At 33.9% G+C, this 18,863-nt stretch overlaps 1 protein-coding gene across 1 annotated transcript in view; it reads left to right on the plus strand.

Moving 5' to 3' along the window:
* LOC145291527 (uncharacterized) overlaps nucleotides 1–18,069 on the plus strand; it is a 1,250,821-nt gene extending 1,232,752 nt beyond the window's left edge. The window contains exons 115-119 of the mRNA XM_080137518.1: nucleotides 563–718; nucleotides 1,646–1,851; nucleotides 5,643–5,747; nucleotides 14,264–14,324; nucleotides 17,251–18,069. Coding sequence (XP_079993644.1) covers nucleotides 563–718; nucleotides 1,646–1,851; nucleotides 5,643–5,747; nucleotides 14,264–14,324; nucleotides 17,251–17,543 — 821 coding nt within the window. The 3' untranslated portion in view covers nucleotides 17,544–18,069. The remainder of the gene's footprint in view (nucleotides 1–562; nucleotides 719–1,645; nucleotides 1,852–5,642; nucleotides 5,748–14,263; nucleotides 14,325–17,250) is intronic.
* Nucleotides 18,070–18,863: the final 794 nt, after the last annotated feature.

The following is an 18,863-nucleotide window of genomic DNA, read 5'->3' on the forward strand; positions in this document are numbered from 1 at the left end:
AGCTCAAGAAAAATTTGATTGGATTTGAAGACAACCATGTTGTAGTCAGCTGGGGAAAAAAGTATATCTACCACCAGGATAATCTCAGGCGGCCATTGACAATTTTATAAAACACAGGGATCTTCTCATATGTAAGAGGTAGCATACAACACACATATCCGACTTGTACTCTTGTATAGTCGCAAGATGTGGCCAATGGTGAAACATTGTAACACATTGGATAGAGAAAATTGTCAACGTCATTCTAAAGGCTCCTATGAGAAAGTGTGTTGCACAATGCGGTCTCAACTGGTAACGCCATGTTTTCTGTCATCAGTCATCCAAAGCCATGCTACCTTGATGTTTATGGTTCAATAACATGATAGGTAATCTAAGGTATAGAGGGGATCAGGTGATGCCAACCTGCTCCTATTGGACAGCACAAGAAAAATGGTGATATGAGGAGTTGCAAGTCATTCACAAAACGTTTAACCTTTGTATGAAACATAAAGATGAAAAATGATTTAAAAAAACAATAATAATAAATGAAGATCTTTAATTAAAATATCTTTTTTCTTTGCAGTATTCTGTGGAAATTGGACTCCTTGGTCCATGTGTTCGGGCAAGTGCAGCTGGGGAGAAAGGTACAGATTTAGACAAAATAATGGTAAACAAGTTGATGCAAGATGTTTAAAAAATATGCTTGAAAAGCAAACATGCCAGCTTGCAAAAAAATGCGGTAATTTTTTATATTTATATTTGGATTGAAAACATTTCTCAGCCATTCTCCGAAGAAAACAGATCTAAATTTAGTTGTGAAACTCATATCATATTCATAACACTTAAACATTTAGCATAAAATGGACATGTTCATTTTTGTATTTTTTGCATTATTCATATAATTCTTGCCTTTATATTCACAATGTAAAAGAAGAATAGTTTTCAATATGTTGTACACAAGGTTAACTATTATATTCTGAAAGAGAAAAGCCCCTCCCAATTACTATCAAGTTTTATATAAAAAATATTGTGGGTTCTGGATTGGGGGGGGGGCTATAATAGTTTCTTATTAATTCTTTTTCATAGACTTTGTGGAAGATTTGACACAAATCAAGACAAAGGACACCCACAGAAGAAAATACAACACTGTATTCTGCTTTCAGAAAATTTGACAAAATCTATTTCAGAGTCAGTTATAATGTAATTTTTTTTTCTATATGCCTACTCACTAGTATGACTTAATACAGCATATTCATATTGGCACACTAGATCTTGTAAATCACAACAATGTTCAGCCTCACCAGTACCAGATGGATAACCATTCAAGAATACAAGGTGAATTCTTACTGTAAACAAATAAAAAAACATCCCTGAAGATATTTATAGTAAATATTTTAGTATAACCTGTTAATCCCACACAGAACAACTGCTCTCTGGGTGGAAGTTTTGTTCTCAATCATTTGACAAAACTCTCCAGAAAGAATATGTATCAAATTGATATTAATTAATTAGTTACTAGTCACATACAAAACCCTACATTATAATTACTTCCACTGCAATGTAATGTTGTCAAATTATTCTGAAAGCATTTACTTAGATGACGATAGGTAAATATGGAGTATACTGAGTTCGTGAAAAAAAGAGTTTTTTTTCTTTTTATTTCCAGATTGCCCACTAAACTCCGAATATACACTTTATTCATTGTGTGAGACATGTTGCGACCACAGATTCGAACCTATAAACCAAACATTGTGTGAAGAATACAAACCAGGATGTGCATGTAAAAAGAATTTCCATCGTGATAAAAACAATAATTGTGTGAGCGAAGAAGAGTGCAGCATCTGTACTGCCCTCGATGGTTCAAAAAAGCGAGTAAGTTTCTCTCACTATTTCACAAAACTTATCGAGTTTACCTATATGTTTTATTTAAGGTATTATTTCTTTCCTCAGTGTCTATTTTTGAACGGTTCAATTTATCAAAAACTGAATATACTTTCCTTGCAAATATTAAATGCGGAATCTGTTTCGAAAGAATAGTATAACAACATCATTGCTCATCTCTGTAAACGATTCGTAGTGTACATTCATACTCCCTTTTTTTAAGTGAATAGTACTAATAATGGTCGATGGTCCGTTTGCAATATAAATTTCCTACTGTGCAAAAACTTATGAAATTTGTTTATCGCAAATATTATGGCTAATCTCTTTGCAAATAATTCTCTTCTGCCGGGAGTAGTGTCCTTGAAACATGTTGAATCAGTTTTAATTTACCGTATAACAAAACTGCTCCGAAACCCAAATTACTTCCATTATTTGCAAAGTATATTTTCTTATTAGGATTGTAATGCATCACAACAAGGTTCGATGTTAGCAGTTTTTAGTTTAGTCATTTCTTTCTTTTTTTTTTATTGCATTTTCGCCCCAAACAAGGGCACAGTGCCACTTTAATGTAGAGGCTACTATCTGAGACATAATTTGCAGGGTATTATGTTGAGCAGCAAGATGTCTGTTTACATTGCAATTGAACTTCTTCATGTCAGTACAGGCAGAGCAGCAGAAACCCAGAAAGGTATTCCAAAGTCTAGCAGTCCTAGGGAAGAAACTATTAGAGTAGAAGACTTTCTTAGATCAAGGGATTTTTAGTGTCGATAAGATAAAAGCAGTAGAACGGGCTTGCCTAAACCCATACTTTTGGTCAGACAGAAGTTTAGCAGCTCTAAGCTGGTGGACTAGAGCTTGATTAATTATGGACTCAAATATTTTTGCAAAAAGAGGAAGGAGGACAATGGGGCGATAATTTAATGGGTCAGTTCTTTTGCCAGAATTATTGTAAACTGGTACCACAGAAGCAGTTTTCCAGCAGTCAGGAAAGCAAGATTCGTTAAGGCATTTGCTGGAAAGTTTGGAGAGAACTGGAGCAACCTCAGCAAAGCATTTTTTTAATAGTACAGCCGGGATGAGATCAAGTCCACATGCTTTTAAGGTGTCTAGATTTTTTATGATATCATGTACTTGAGAAGGAGTGATTTTCAGATTATCTAGTGTGGTTTCTGTCTGCAGAGGAAAATTTGGGAGGGAGTTGTTTGCTGGGTCCAAAGTAGAGTTTGAGACAAACAGACAGGCAAGTATGTTAGCATTCTCAGTTGCCGTGCAAACAACTTCAAGATTGTTGGATATTTGATTTGATATTGGATTGTTGATTGCCCATTATTAACTACACTTATAGATTTTCCAGAAGTCACAAGTTCCTAATTTCTGTGTTTCAATGCATTTTCTGGTGGTTTTAGTATATTCTCTCTTGACTGCGGCTATTTCTTTCTTACAATTACTTTTAGCTTCTGTAAACTTTTGTCTGTTTGTACTGGATTTATGTCAGATAAATATGCAATATGCATGTTGCCTTTAAGCAATGGCAGCTGTACAAGTAGAAGTAAACCATTGGGGAGAGTGGGATTTACTATAGAACTTATCTGTAAAAACTTCATTTGCCACTTTGAACCATTCAGTTGTCTCATTTGCACATTGTTCAGCAGGAAGAGAAAAGATATTTCTCCATCAAGCATCTCGGATGTGATCCCTGATAACATCCCAGTCAGCATTGTTGTAATACCTTGTTGTTTTGAGCCATGGTTCTTCAACTTCGAGAGTTTAGAGTGATGAGTGATGTCTATCATTATCACAGCATGATTAGCATTCAAGAGAGGACAATGAGCATTGAAGTGAGGCTTACTGGTCTTAGCGATCTGGAAAGTAAAACAGAACGTTACTGTCTGTGTCAAGGAATGGGATATAGAAAAGTTATGTGTGGTGCTACCAGCTGTGTCAGTGTAGTTAGAGAAGCCAATAACCCTTATCCCTGAGTGGCTTCCGGGCCTTGATAAGTGGTGATCACTGTGTAAAAAAGAAAAAAAAAGCCAAATACTCAAAAAACTTCAACCAGAACTAGCACCCATACTTACAAAACTGTTTAAACGTTGTCTTAAGGAGAATAGCTTCCCATCACCCTGGAAAATCTCATCAGTATGCCCCGTATTTAAGAATTCAGACAATCGCTCATCCCCCTCTCAGTACAGGCCAATAAGTCTCCTGTTCGTCATGAGTAAGTTGTTGGAATCTGTGTTAAATACAGAAGTAATAAACCATCTCAACAAAAATAACCTTCTTAGTGACACGCAATATGGTTTCCGTTCTGCTAGATCTACAGCAGATGTGCTTACAGTTATATCTCATTTATCTCAGTTATATCTCATAGGATTAGCAAATCTCTCGACGGAGGCAACCTTTCTAAGGCAATTGCTCTTGACATATCCAAGGCCTTTGATAGGGTATGGCATAAAGGTTTACTTCATAAGATCTCTAGCAATGGTATTGCTGGAAATGTCTTCTCAATTATTAAATCATTTCTTTCAGATAGGTTCATAAGAGTAGTAGTTGAGGAGCAAAAATCAGAAGCTCACAGTATTAATGCTGGTGTCCCTCAGGGGTCCATCTTGGGCCCAACTCTTTTCCTGATCTACATTAATGATCTTCCAAATCACATCCTTACATCATTTGTAGACATTTATGCTGATGACACTACCATTTATGGTAGCACATCTAAGACAGTAAACGGCTAAGTTCTCTCCCATTCTCTCTCCTCTGATCTTGAGCACGTAGTACAATGGGGAAAGGAGTGGCTGGTTACTTTTAATGCATCTAAAACCAAGCTTCTCTCTTTATATCATTAACATTCTGATCCACATCTGGCATCAATTGAAATGAATGGCTCTCGTCTTCAGGAGGCCTCAAGTTTTGACAAGCTTCTGGGCTTGACAATTACTCCTGATCTTAAATGGAACACATACATCAAATCTGTTGCCAGGGCCACTGGAAAAATGGTGGGATCTTTCTATCGATCCAATAGATATCTCACTGCTGATGCAATTCTCTATCTATATAAGAGCCAGTTACGTCCAAGGATGGAATACTGTTGCCACATCTGGGCAGGAGCTGCTTGAAAGAACTTGTCCTGCCTTGATAGAGTTCAAAATAGACTTCATAGCCTCGTAGGAGATGTCCTTTTCTCTTCCCTGCAACCTCTATCTCACAGAAGAGATGTTGCAAGCTTGTCTCTGATGTATCGTTATTTTCATGGAAAGTGTTCGACTGAGCTTCAGTCTATGGTCCCTCCTCGCCAAACTTTCACAAGAAACACTCGTCTAGCTGAAAACACTATCAATAATTTCCCCCACTCTTTATCTGTCCTAAACCTAAATGTAGATTCCATGAACAAAGCTTCTTTCTTAGTACTGCATGCCTGTGGAATTGTCTTCCGTTTTCCTGCTTTCCGGCTGACTACAATATGGTTGTCTTCAAGTCTAACCTAAATAAGTTCTTGATGAGCCGTTCCATATAAGTTAACAAATTTACCGAATTTTCATTACTAATGATTACTATATTTTCCAATTTCTACTGTACACTCTTTAACCCTTATCCTTGAGTGGCCTCTTGGCCTTGATAATGTGGTAATGCCTGTGTAAAAAAAAAAAAATAAATAAATAAAATAAAAATTTAAAAAAAAACTTTTCTAAAATAACATTTGGTTGTTGACAAAAGATGCAGATGTAATAATACAATGCTAATATTATCATCAATATATTTTGGAAATCATCTCTTTTTTTTAGCCTGAAGAAATGTGGACACAATCTAATGATTCCTGTTACCAATGTCAGTGCTCCGGAGGCGTTTCTGTGTGTGACAGAATATGCAAGATTCCAGCTTGCAGTTTTGTAAGTACATAACTTTCAAGTAGATTTTATAAGAATGTATAACATTTAATAATTAAATATGTGTGAATATTATTTTGAAGTGAAATGGGTTTTTTAAAAGATGTATAATTTTAAAAAAAAAGGCATGAAATAAGTGAAGATGGAATTGTAGTTAATAATTTGAACATTTTTTATTTTACCCAGCATGGCTTGATAATTGTTTCACTTCTATTTTTAATTATGTCACTGTTTTTTTAGCAATTTTTTATTTTTAAGTAGTATTTAAAAAATTAAATCAAATTATTATGATATTGTTTGGGACAATCTTGGCTATCATAGGTTGAATAGAAAGCATGGCCGACTGATGCTGACATCACTTGGAAACTTAAAATTGTGAAATCCCGATATATGAAACGAAATGTATTTTAATAGTTTTTTGATGCAAAAAGAAAAGAAAGAAAGAAAAACTTTTTTGTGTGTCTTCTATTTTTCAAGCAAATTTTTACCAAAATCTTTCGAAAGAGATTCATTCATTTAAATATTAATCTGTACTTAACTGAAAGCAAGTAAGCTATGCCTAGAATGTGTCCAACAAGTATTGTAAATGAAGTTTATGTAACTTTATACAGCCCGAAAAAAAAATAATGGTCCAACTTAGCCCAAGATTGAATGATAATTTCAAAATGATTCAATGGATTGCCAAGCATCGGTTAATAGAAGATGTGAAACCTGTAATTTACTGTGCACATTAAACTGTGAATTGCTGTCAATCGATGGTTGCAGATGGAAATTTTCAAAAGATACATTTTATCATTTAATACAAATGAATTCTTTTATTGAGCAAAGCAAACTTTCCTTACAAACAATTGTCTTAAAAATTTATATGTTGAATAGGAATTATGAGCAACACATAATGTCAAAAAGAAACTGGTGGGTGTGAGTCCAAAACGCATCATTGATTTGTCAGTTTTCTGAGAGAGGAATGTCGTTAATTCATAGAAAAAAAAACCCTATTGAATTCGGAGGCATCTCAGAAGATAGGACTTCCAAAGATGTCAAAATAAGCAAAACAAATTTTTTTCATAAGAAATACAACTGAGGAGGGTACAGATCCAGCCACTGAGTGTTTGGGCCATAGAATGAGGAAACTGGTCAGTGTTGTGTCATGGAGGTAGTGGACAGAAAAGCAGAAACACTGTTGCCGATAATGTGCCAGTGGATTATTTCAGAATCTCGAATTATTAGTGATGGATGGCATGCATATGCAGGAATTTTCGAGATGATCCCAATGACTCCACTATGTTTACATTGCGTTCCACAATTGGTATGTTGAAAAGTCTTTTTCTCTCATATCTGCAGGAATTCATGTGGAGAGAGAGAGTTGGAGTTATAAATTTGGCAAAATTCTATGTTGCATAGCATTCAGTAATTCTAATTTTTAAATAAAATATTCATTTTGAAATAATTCCACTATCCTTTCATTTTTTAAATAAATGTTATTCTTAGAAAAGCTAAAAATTAGAAATAATTACAATAATCTATAATATAAATCTCACCTGTCTGTTTAAATGTATGTATGCATGTATATTTCTTTGTCAGGTCATGTTATATGCTACTGGTACCATGTAACCCAGTACTACCTGCCTCATGGTCGGGTCACCAGCAACTAAACTGGTTCCCCCACCAGACTTGTTTGGTGAGGAGGGTGCCTAGTCTCTCTGAAGGATTAAAAACAAGACATTCCGAAGGGTAAATGAACCCTTTTTCGGGGTCAACAGCCAACTAGCACCGTGTGTGTTTGTGTGTATGTATGTGTTTGTTGGGGTGGAGTGGGCTCCCGTAAGCCGTGGTGAAGGCAACCTTTCTAGGAGAAGCAAATCTCTGATTAAAAAAAACCATAAAGCGGGAGACCAGTACCTGTATTAAGCTGGTCTGCAGTTTAACTTGTTGATGGCTATCTTGCTCTTGCTTGTTGCTGGATCTCAACATTTTGAATCGAGAGAGAGACTTAGCTGTCGTACAAAGCTAAGACTCTGTAACATCATCTGTGTACAGATACTCCCTCAGGCATTTGTCTATTAAAATGGTCCTGTGGCGATGGAAGTCATTTTTTGGGCTCATGGACTTAAAGTGTCTGAGAGAGTGGCACTTGTCTGACAAGACGTTGCAATTATCATGTTTCTTCAAAGTGTAGTAAATGTTCAAGTGTATAAAGAAGCAAAATTTAAAATACAGTGTGAGACACGCCAAATGAAGAACAATTGGCGGGCCAAATTGTCAGCAGACATCCAGACGAGTTATGACCATAAAAATTCAAAAGATAGGTATTACAAAATCAGACAAGCTTTTGGACCACAGCCTCCAACATTGATACCTGTGAAATCCAAAGATGGTTCTGCCCTTATTAACAATGTTGAGGGGATCACAGAATGATGGACAGAACATTTTTGGGATCTTTTTGATAATCTGTCTGAAGTAAATGATATAGTTATTGATAGTCTCCCTCAAAAGAGGTCATTGGTGAGATGATGACTGATCCCAGCATTGGTGAGATCAAAAGAATATTAACAGAGATTAATAAGGGAAAAGCATCCAGGCTTGATGGGATACCTGTTGAGTTATTGCTATTTGGAGGTGATAGCGTTATCAACGCAGTCCATACACGCATCCTTGCTGCTTGGCTTGATTGAATTGATGCAATATTGATCCCAATCTATAAAGAAAAGAGGTCAAAATCTGAGTGTGGTGATTATGGAGGCATTGAAGCAGTAGGAAAGGTTTCAGCAAACGTGTTGTTAAATCGTTTGCTGAAATGGATTTTTCTTTCTCTCATCCCAGAAAATCAATGTGGTTTTAGATCTGACCGTGGCACAATGGACATGATATTCTCTGCGTGACAGCTAATGGAAAAATGTATGGCGCAGCAAGTGCCTTTGTATCAAGTTTTGTTAATCTGACAAAAGCTTTTGATACTATTAATCGCAATGCACCCTAGAAGATTCTTGGGAAACTAGGCTGTCCTACTAGTTTTAGGAGTTGCTTCAGCAGTTACACCATAATATGAAAGCCTGAGTGAACTTTAATGGATCTCTGTCTGATCCAATTTCAGTTTAAAACGGTGGTAAACAAAGTGATATACTTGCTCCTATATTATTTTCCATATATTTTGCTGTGATGCTGATGCTTTTAACAATTGCGATGTTGAGGTGAAGATTTGGTTTCACACATCAGGTAAACTTTTTAACCTTAAACATCTCAACGCAAAGTCGAAAACTTTTCAGAAACTTGTTCTTGAACTTTTATATGCAGATGATGCAGACCTTGTTTCACATTCAGAAATAGACACACAGATGATTATGGACAAGTTATCAGAGGCTTGTAAAGCTTTGAGACTTACCATCAGCCTCAAAAAAACATGTTATGTATTCTCCTCCTATAGGAATGCCATATGTTGAACGAAACATCTTGGTTGATGGTAAGAAATTAAATGTCACGGACAATTTTGTATATCTGGGTAGTATGTTGACTAAGGACCATACGTTTGATTCTGAGATAAATCACAGAATAGCAATTTGGCAAACTGGAGAAACGTGTGGTCAGATAGGAGAATCACATCAAAAACAAAACTAAGTGTTTACGACGCATGCGTTATCACTATGCTGCTATATGGGTCAGAGACTTGGACAACATATACAAAGCATTTCAAGCTATTGGAAAGGTTCTGCCAAAGTTGTATTCAGAGAATACTTATTATTAACTGGAGGACTCTAATGCCTGACACTGCAGTTCTTGAACAATCAAATATTACTAGTATAGAAATGAAAATCATTCAAAATCAGATGTGCTAAACTGGACACTTGGTTAGGATGGAGGACAAAAGTCTTCCTAAACAACTGTTTTATTGCGAGATAGATATATAAACCAAGAAAAAGGTTTAAGGATTCTCTGAAAAACAACTTAAAGATACTTCAGATGGATGTACATAACTGGGAAGCCCAAGCGAATGATTGCTCACGGTAGAGAAAAACCATCAGAGAAAATTGTAAGAGTTTTGAAGAGCAGCGTGAAGATGTTGCTGTCTTAAAACGTGTTTTAAGAAAGCAGGACAAATATGATGTCAGAGAAATTACAACAGGAACTGAAGTGCACTGTATGTGGTAGATAGCTTTTGTCAAAAGCTGGTTTTGTAAATCATCTGAAATCACAATCAAAAACAGGAACAACAGTCTTATGAGTAGGCTTTTACAGCACATTCAGCAACACTAAGTTGTCATATTTGTGGTCTAATCTGCAAATCTAAAAGTGGCCTGACATGACATTCAAGGATTCACAATATTATTATCTGATCACCTTTACAAGAAGGAAAATTATTATGTCACATATGTGTACTTTCATGTAAGACTAAAGCTGGTTTAAAAAGTCACTTATGTGCACACAGGCATACAATGCTTAACTGAAGAGATAGCAAACTTCTATCAAGAAGTAGCAATCAGCATGTATGTTTGTATGTCTGCCTAAAACTTTTGACAGAGGCAACGGAATTTCACAAGATCGGTATCATTTTGAAGCTCAATGTCTCGGACGACAAATATTGAAAAACTGGCCAAAAACACTAATTCCTTCACCCTTAACTGGGCAGTTTTCTATAAGGAGGAGTCGATTTTTTTGCGAGCCATTTTTGCAAATCATATCGGTTGAATTGACTTTGTCTAATTTGAAGACAAAAAAAAGTTGGTTTTATTTATTTATTTTTTTTTGCGTCAAATCTATTAAAACATATTTCATTTCACATATCCAGATTTCACGATTTTATGTTTCCAAGTGACATCAGCATCGGACACCCATGTTTTCTATTCAACCTACAATAGTCAAGATTGTCCAGTTTGATAATAAAATTATTAATTGAACTAAATTTTCTAAAACTAGAAACACTTGAGGAGGAGGTGATTTCCTTGAAATATTGTCATATTTTAGCATCATACATACTACTCTAGTGAACAAAGTGAAAACTAGAAGCAATTTAGATTAAAAATAAATAAATACAATAAAAACTGTGTCTTGTTTTTCGATATTCCTTTAACGTGCATTGCTATTAGCCTTTTATAAATTATCTATACAATTTTGTTGAGATGATATTGTTTTGATGCATATTTATAAAATTATTAGATGTAAATAACTCCCAAAACTTGCAGTATTTTAATACACAAGGATTTACTTAGAATTTGAAACCTTGACTTCCTATTTGAAAGTTTAAACACTTTTAAATTCTCTTCAAATTTCAAAAGGTCACAAAGTAATTTATTCTTTTTTTCAACTATTAACATGGTTGACTAGTTTATGAATACAAAAAAGTGGCATTCACCCTAGGTTGGTTGAACTGACATCTTTCAAAGGAGGAAGTTTCTAAAGAATATCAAATTCACAAGCAGTCTCCAGTATATCCTGATCAAAGGAGATGACGATGTTAGATTTTTGCAGTTCTTGCAGCAAAGTGTTGATGTTCTCCTACATACAGCGCCTGGTATTCCCATATGATCACCCAATCAATATTATTTAAATTTGGTGATTCAATGAGAACTGGTGTGTCAATGTGATTCAATGCCGTGTAATAAATGGAAAATACATTGTGATGAATTTAATTTCATATTGAAGTTATTTTTTTAAATAAGATTTTTAGTTTTCTTTAATTTAATATTTTTTATTTCAATATATATTGACCTTATTGTAAAATATAATGATTCAGTATGTAACTATAAAAGTTATTGTAGTGAAAATTGTAGTCTGCATGATTAGCGCGGGTGTCATTCGCTTAAGAAAAAGAGAAAAAGTCTTAAACTCAAAAGTTTGACCGACACGAGACAAAAACGTATCTTATGCAAATTGAGATGTAGTCGGGTTTGACAATTATAAAAAGCCAGCATTTCTTCAGTTGGGAATTTCTGTTTTAGTTGGCTTGATCTTGGTATGGTGTACTCTGCAATCTGGTGTCAATTGAAAAAAGCTTGTTTGTGATAACGTCGAAAAGGGAACGGGACTGATGTTTGTTACGTGTGCTTTGATGTTGCGAACTTAACAATCTGAAAATCATTCTTCTTTTTGTATAACTCGAACCTTCAACAACAACAATTAGAAGCTATTTTGGCATGTAGAAACAACGGAATATTATTGAGAAATACCGTTGTCAAATTACAGAGAAGAGTAAAGTACGATTTGAATCAGGTTTTAGAGAAATGGCAACGTCAAGTTTTGGCGAACAGTAAAGTACGATTCAAGTTGGATTTTTTTTTTTTTTTTTTAAAGTCGTTGTGTTTAAAAGAACTTAAAATGCAATTCGGTCAATTTGTATGTAAAAAGTTATCGCTTTTAAATGAAGAATTTGAAATGAAATTCTGTTGTAGTTACTAAAAAGAAAAAAGTTGTTGCTTTTAAACAAAGAAGTTAAAATGAGATTCGGTTGTTTTCTTTCTGAAAAAGTCATCGCTTTAAAATGAATTTAAAATGCAATTCAGTTGGATTTTCTGAAAAAGTCATTGTTTTAAACAAAGAATTTTAAATGCGATTAGGTTGGATCTTTTAGAAAAAAGACGTTGTTTTTAAATGAAGAATTTAAAATACGATTCGGTTGTATTTTCTAAAAAAGTTGTCACTTTTAAATGAGGAACTTAAAATCTAATTAGAGCCATATTTTTTTTTTTTTTACATCAGCATGTAATGAGGGCTAGCTGTGTCTAGCCGTGTGGCATGGGTTAGCTGTGTCTAGCCGTGTGGCATGGACTAGCTGTTTCTAGCTGTGTAGGTAGTTGTGTCTGGCTGTGTAACATGGGTTAGCTTTGTCTAGCCGTGTAGCATGGACTAGCTGTTTCTAGCTGTGTAGGTAGTTGTGTCTGGCCGTGTAACATGGGTTAGCTGTGTCTAGCCGTGTGGCATGGACTAGCTGTTTCTAGCTGTGTAGGTAGTTGTGTCTGGCCGTGTAATGGGTTAGCTTTGTCTAGCCATGTGGCATGGGCTAGCTGTTTCTAGCTGTGTAGGTAGTTGTGTCTGGCCGTGTAACATGGGATAGCTGTGTCTAGCCATGTGGCATGGACTAGCTGTTTCTAGCTGTGTAGGTAGTTGCGTCTGGCCGTGTAATGGGTTAGCTGTGTCCAGCCGTGTAGCATGGACTAGCTGTTTCTAGCTGTGTAGGTAGTTGTGTCTGGCCGTGTAACATGGGTTAGCTGTGTCTAGCCGTGTGGCATGGACTAGCTGTTTCTAGCTGTGTAGGTAGTTGTGTCTGGCCATGTAACATGGGTTAGCTGTGTCTAGCCGTGTGGCATGGACTAGCTGTTTCTAGCTGTGTAGGTAGTTGTGTCTGGCTGTGTAACATGGGTTAGCTGTGTCTAGCCATGTGGCATGGACTAGCTGTTTCTAGCTGTGTAGGTAGTTGTGTCTGGCCGTGTAACATGGGTTAGCTGTGTCTAGCCATGTGGCATGGACTAGCTGTTTCTAGCTGTGTAGGTAGTTGTGTCTGGCCGTGTAACATGGGTTAGCTGTGTCTAGCCGTGTGGCATGGACTAGCTGTTTCTAGCTGTGTAGGTAACTACCTACACAGCTAGAAACAGCTAGTCCATGCCACACGTGTCTGGCCGTGTAACATGGGTTAGCTGTCTCTAGCCATGTAGCGTGGATTAGCTGTGTCTGGTCATGTAGCATGGGTTAGCTGTGTCTGGCCATGTAGTGTAGGTTAACTGTGTCTGGTCATGTAACATGGGTTAGCTGTGTCTGGCCATGTAGCGTGGCTTAGCTGTGTCTTGCCATGTAACATGGGTTAGCTGTATCTAGCCATATAGCATGAGTTAACTGTATCTGGCTGTGTAGTGTGGGTTAGCGATGTCTGGTCATTTAGCATGGGTTAGCTGTATCTAGCTGTGGAGCTCCTACTTCTACTAAGGAGTACCCAACAAAGACGGATACTACCTAGCTGCCCTGTTTGTGATCATGAGATCAGGTAAGAATGTAGGGAAAATTGTAGTGTGCATGATTAGCATGGATGTCATTTGCTTAAGAAAAAGAGAAAAAGTCTTAAACTCAAAACCTGACCGACATGAGACAAAAACATGTCTTATGCAAATTGAGACGCAGTCAGGTTTGACAATATAAAAAGCCAGCATTTTTTCAGTTGGGAATTCCTGTAGTGGCCGGTTTGACATTGGTTTGAATCTGGTGTCAATTAAAGAAAGCTTGTTTGCGATAACATCATAAAGGGAACAGGACAGATGTTTATGTGTGTTTCGATGTGGTGAACTTGGCAATTTGAAAATCATTCTTCTTGTGTAACTCAAACCTTGAACAATTAGTTACGTTGTTGTGAGAAGTACATGTACACATGTAAAGTTGTCTCCTCATTTCAAATTACTAGCAGACTTATTACACTTTTCAGAATTTTTCAAGATTGTCAATATCCTATCAAATCAGCGCTGTTATTAATCGTTTGATTTTCCCAAGTTCAGGTGTCATTTGTTATAAACACATTATGTATATGAGAACCATTTGTATTTCAGGATGAAGAATTGCACTATGATAATATTAACCCTTGTTGCCCTTATTGTCAGCCCAAAAAGAGTAAGTATATATATATATATAACGTGATTTTTGGAATATGATGTTTTTCGTTTCATCATGAGTACATACATCATGCAGATTTTTCTTTAAGTTTTGTTTTTTAATATAGGTAAAATTCTGAACAAAACCAATAAATGCTTTTCCATCAGTCAAATATGGACAAATACATTCATTATATTTGCTTTTTTACACTAAGTAGAAAATGTATTATTTAACAATTTTAAACAAACTTCATTACATTGAAACACTAGTAGATATGAGAAAATAACACTAGATGGTTTCAAGAATTTTAATGTTTTATGTTGGTATTATTGTGTAGCATTTTTATGTTATTAACTAAAATTAGAGGCCCAACAATTAATCACAAAATCAGTCACAAATGTTTTAAATTTCTAGCATAATAATGATCACTAACAAATTATTAGATGTTATTATCATTTGAATTATGTGTGTGCATGTCATTATATATAAGACGTTTTTTTTTTTCTTTTTTCCTTATTGACCTGATGATGTGATAAAATTATATTTAACTTTGAATTGCCAGCCTTCATTCCTTATATATTTGAGATTTGACAAAAAAAGCTCTTATGAATCATCTTTAATAAATGACAAATTTGTATAAACAAAATGTGTTTGAAACGATGTTTAAGATACAAATATTTTTTTAAATTATTAGATTTTCTATTGTTATTTATGTTGGTAAAATATCCATTATCAGCATAAGTTTTTTTTTCTTTTGTAATTAGAAATGTCCTTGTCTTGTGATATTATCAAGGCATTGGTCAAATGTTGTTGCACGTTGTGAAGTGTGGAAAAGTTATAAATCTTTTTAATCTGAATCTGTTTTGATGTGCAGGATCATGGTAATGTAATGAGATTTGGCAACAAAAGATCTTAAAAGCATCTGAAGATGTGTTAAGATTGTATTTAACCATATGGGTTTAATTTCCTGATAAAATCTGAAACCATTAGTATAAATGGCTAATCAATATATAATTCTAGAATATTATAGATAAAAAATATATTATGCATTTACTTGTTTTTTAATATATATATTATATCATAACATGTATACGAGGGACATTCCAAAAGTTAATTCTCCTATTTTTTAACTCAAAAAGTTGAAGAGCTATGAAGACAGGAGTGGTGCCATAAAGCTGAGTGACCTTTTGTGCTCCAAAATTTAGTTTTCTACATAGTCACCAGCATTCTTGATGCACTGTTGCCAGGAATTCAATGATACATCTTTACTTCTGATGCATGTCAACAGGAGTTGATTTCTTAGATTCTCACACCGTTGATATCTGAAATAAAGAGATGAAACTTTCAGATCATGAATGCATAAGTTCAGTCATCATAACAAAGCAATTTGTAATCCATTTGAGCAAAATAAAAAAATAGGAAAGATTACTTTTGGAAAAGTTCTCAAATATATACACAATCATTGCTATTCAAATTTGAACACAGAATTGTTTATTGTCTATGTGAATTGGACAAATGGAAGAAGCAAATTAAATATGTGAAGAAGAAACACAAACAAATGATTGGTTTCATGCAGATCAATGAAAGTTATAGATCTGAATTTGTTAATTGGTTAATATTTGTTTGCTTTCTCACATTGTCTTTCACTAAGTTTACTCCTCACACACACATATATATATGTGTGTGTGTGTGTGTACATATATATATATATATGTATATATATATGTGTGTGTACATATATATATATATACACTTTTGAAATAAAATTTTCCAATTTTGTATTGAAATATAAATATTAACAAATTTCATTTAGATAGCTCGATAGTGCAATACTAAAGCTATAAATACTTTTATGTTATATCACTTTACTCAAGACAGTCATTTTCCATTATTGGTCGGCCATTGTATTTGTAATTTTAATAATACCGCATGGTCAAGTAATAAGGAAACAAAAGCAAATAAATAAAAATACATCAGAAATATGATCATCTAAGGTTAGTGCATTTCTTAAAATAATTGTACTGTAAATCATATAAAATATTTGCATTGATAATTCTGGATTATGTAGGTGGCGCTTAACGTATGATGATAGGATGTAAAAAAAAACCTTCCAAATTATAAATATATCGAACTGTCTGTGAGGAGGACTACATCTAGGTTGATGTAAGTTTTTGTTCTTTGGCTTTTACACTGATGAATGCCCCACTGATATAAAAATAATAAAAAGCATATATGCAAAGACTTATGTATTAAAATATCAGTATAGGGTCAAAAAATTGTATGCTAGTATAGTATAGTAAATAAATTGAACATATTTTTTTATGAGCATAAAATTGAGTGTCTGTTTTTAATAAAGTGGTACAATATAAAAAGTATCTCTCTCTCTCTCTCTCTCTCTCTCTCTATATATATATATATATATATATATATATATATATATATATAATTATTTACTATAATAATTATTAAATACCTACAGACTCTAGTATTACATCCTTTCAGGAATCATCAGTGTAGGGTGTCGTGATTAACACCAGTCGAGAGATTTGAACCTGGCAACGAAGCTATCTCTGACTCAATTAGCAAGGACCAAATCCATTCGGCCATCGTCAACCACAAGAAATATTGTTGAAATTTAAACATTTATTTTTAAATGTTTTTAACGTCTGTCGGAGTGATCTAATGATTATAATATGATCTACGCATGTGAGCTAAAGTGAGCAACTTTATTTTAACTGTAAAGTACTCAACGATAAGAAACGATTTTCTGAAAATGGCTGACATAATTATTTACTATAATAATTATTAAATACCTACAGACACTAGTGTTTCATCCTTCCGGGAATCGTCATATATATATATAGAGAGAGAGAGAGAGAAAGACACATACACCAAGATAAATGAACATTAAAAGTATCATTCACTAAATTTCTTTTTCTTTCAGATAATACATGTGAGTTACTGACTAAAAGTGACTACTTATATAATGCAACCAACAATTGCAGATCGATAGAAAAAGTCTCCATCAACTATTGTTCTGGTTCTTGTGGCGACAGTTTCACTACTCCTGTATTGTTAAGTAATTACGTTGAGTACGTTCAAAGTGAATGTAAGTGTTGTCAAGGAAAAATAGCAAAGATGCTTACTACTCCAGCGCTTTGTGGAGATAACCAAGAACTTAAAGCAAATCTTTATTATGCTGACATCTGCTCTTGTCATTGTCACATGTGCAAATAACTGAACACGAAGTATCGCAACACGAAATGACAAAACATCAAATATCAGAACACGAAATGATAGAATACAAAATAATCAAATATCAGCACATGAAAACAACAGAACACAAACATCAAACATCAGAACACGAAATAATCAAACATCAGAACACGAAATAACCAAACATCAGAACACGAAATAACCAAACATCAAACATCAGAACACGAAATAACCAAACATCAAACATCAGAACACGAAATAACTAAACATCAAACATCAGAACACGAAATAACCAAACATCAAATATCAGAACATGAAATGATACAGTATGAACTACTAGTAATTATCACAAATTTAAATCCAACCAACAAAACACTAATTTAAATTTACTCTGGCATTAATACATCAACGATTACTATTCTTTTGCACAAGACAGGTTCTGACAATTCACTTTTTTTATTGTGAATTTAATGTATGAGAAATTCATTATTTTTTCATAAATTTAAAAGGTATTTTTGTTTTAGGGTTTATTGTTTTGGCAGCAAAATTAAATATTTAAATAAGCAAAACCATAGATATTGTCTTTTTTCTGCAAAATATATGATTAAATACTTTGGCAAAGGGTATTTAAATATTTCAAAATATAGAACTATTAAAAACCTGTAAAATACTAATCTATAAATTATAACTATAAATTATTCCATGATTATAAATTTTATAAAAATTATTTAAAAAAATATTTCCAATTTTAAATTTCAATTTTTAGATTTCAGCATATGGATTTCATTTGGATTTACAAATAATAAATAATCAAACATCTATTTTTACTATGTTGCAAATAAGTAGTAAACATCTTAGTTGAATTATTGATTAAAAATGGAATACATTTTAATCCATATATTAAATATCATAACGGTTCATACAGAAAATAACAAACATTCAAAAAAATATGTGCAATTATTGCAAATTATTTAGACATAAATGAAAAATCTGTAGCTAGTAATCATTGTGCAACAGACTAAATATTTCCCTATGAAATATTTCCCTATGAAATATTTCCCTATGAAATATTTCCCTATAAAATGCATGAATAGTACTCTGTATAATGTCACTCACTTGTAGGATGACAACATTTTCCTGATAATTACTTAAAACGTTTTTTTTTCAAAATATTTTCTTTGTAACAATGTTTGTCAGTTCACTGAAAACTTTGAGTGTGATTAACATTCTACAAAATATCCTGTACATCTAATAAAGTCTATTTGAAATATTTATCATTTTGTTTTTTATATTCAATTCTGTTTGAATGCTTTATTCAATCCATTTGAATTGCTTTATGAA

This window comes from Euprymna scolopes, chromosome 12, assembly GCF_053919585.1.
Source record: "Euprymna scolopes isolate OS-2025 chromosome 12, ASM5391958v1, whole genome shotgun sequence".
NCBI lineage: Eukaryota > Metazoa > Mollusca > Cephalopoda > Sepiida > Sepiolidae > Euprymna > Euprymna scolopes.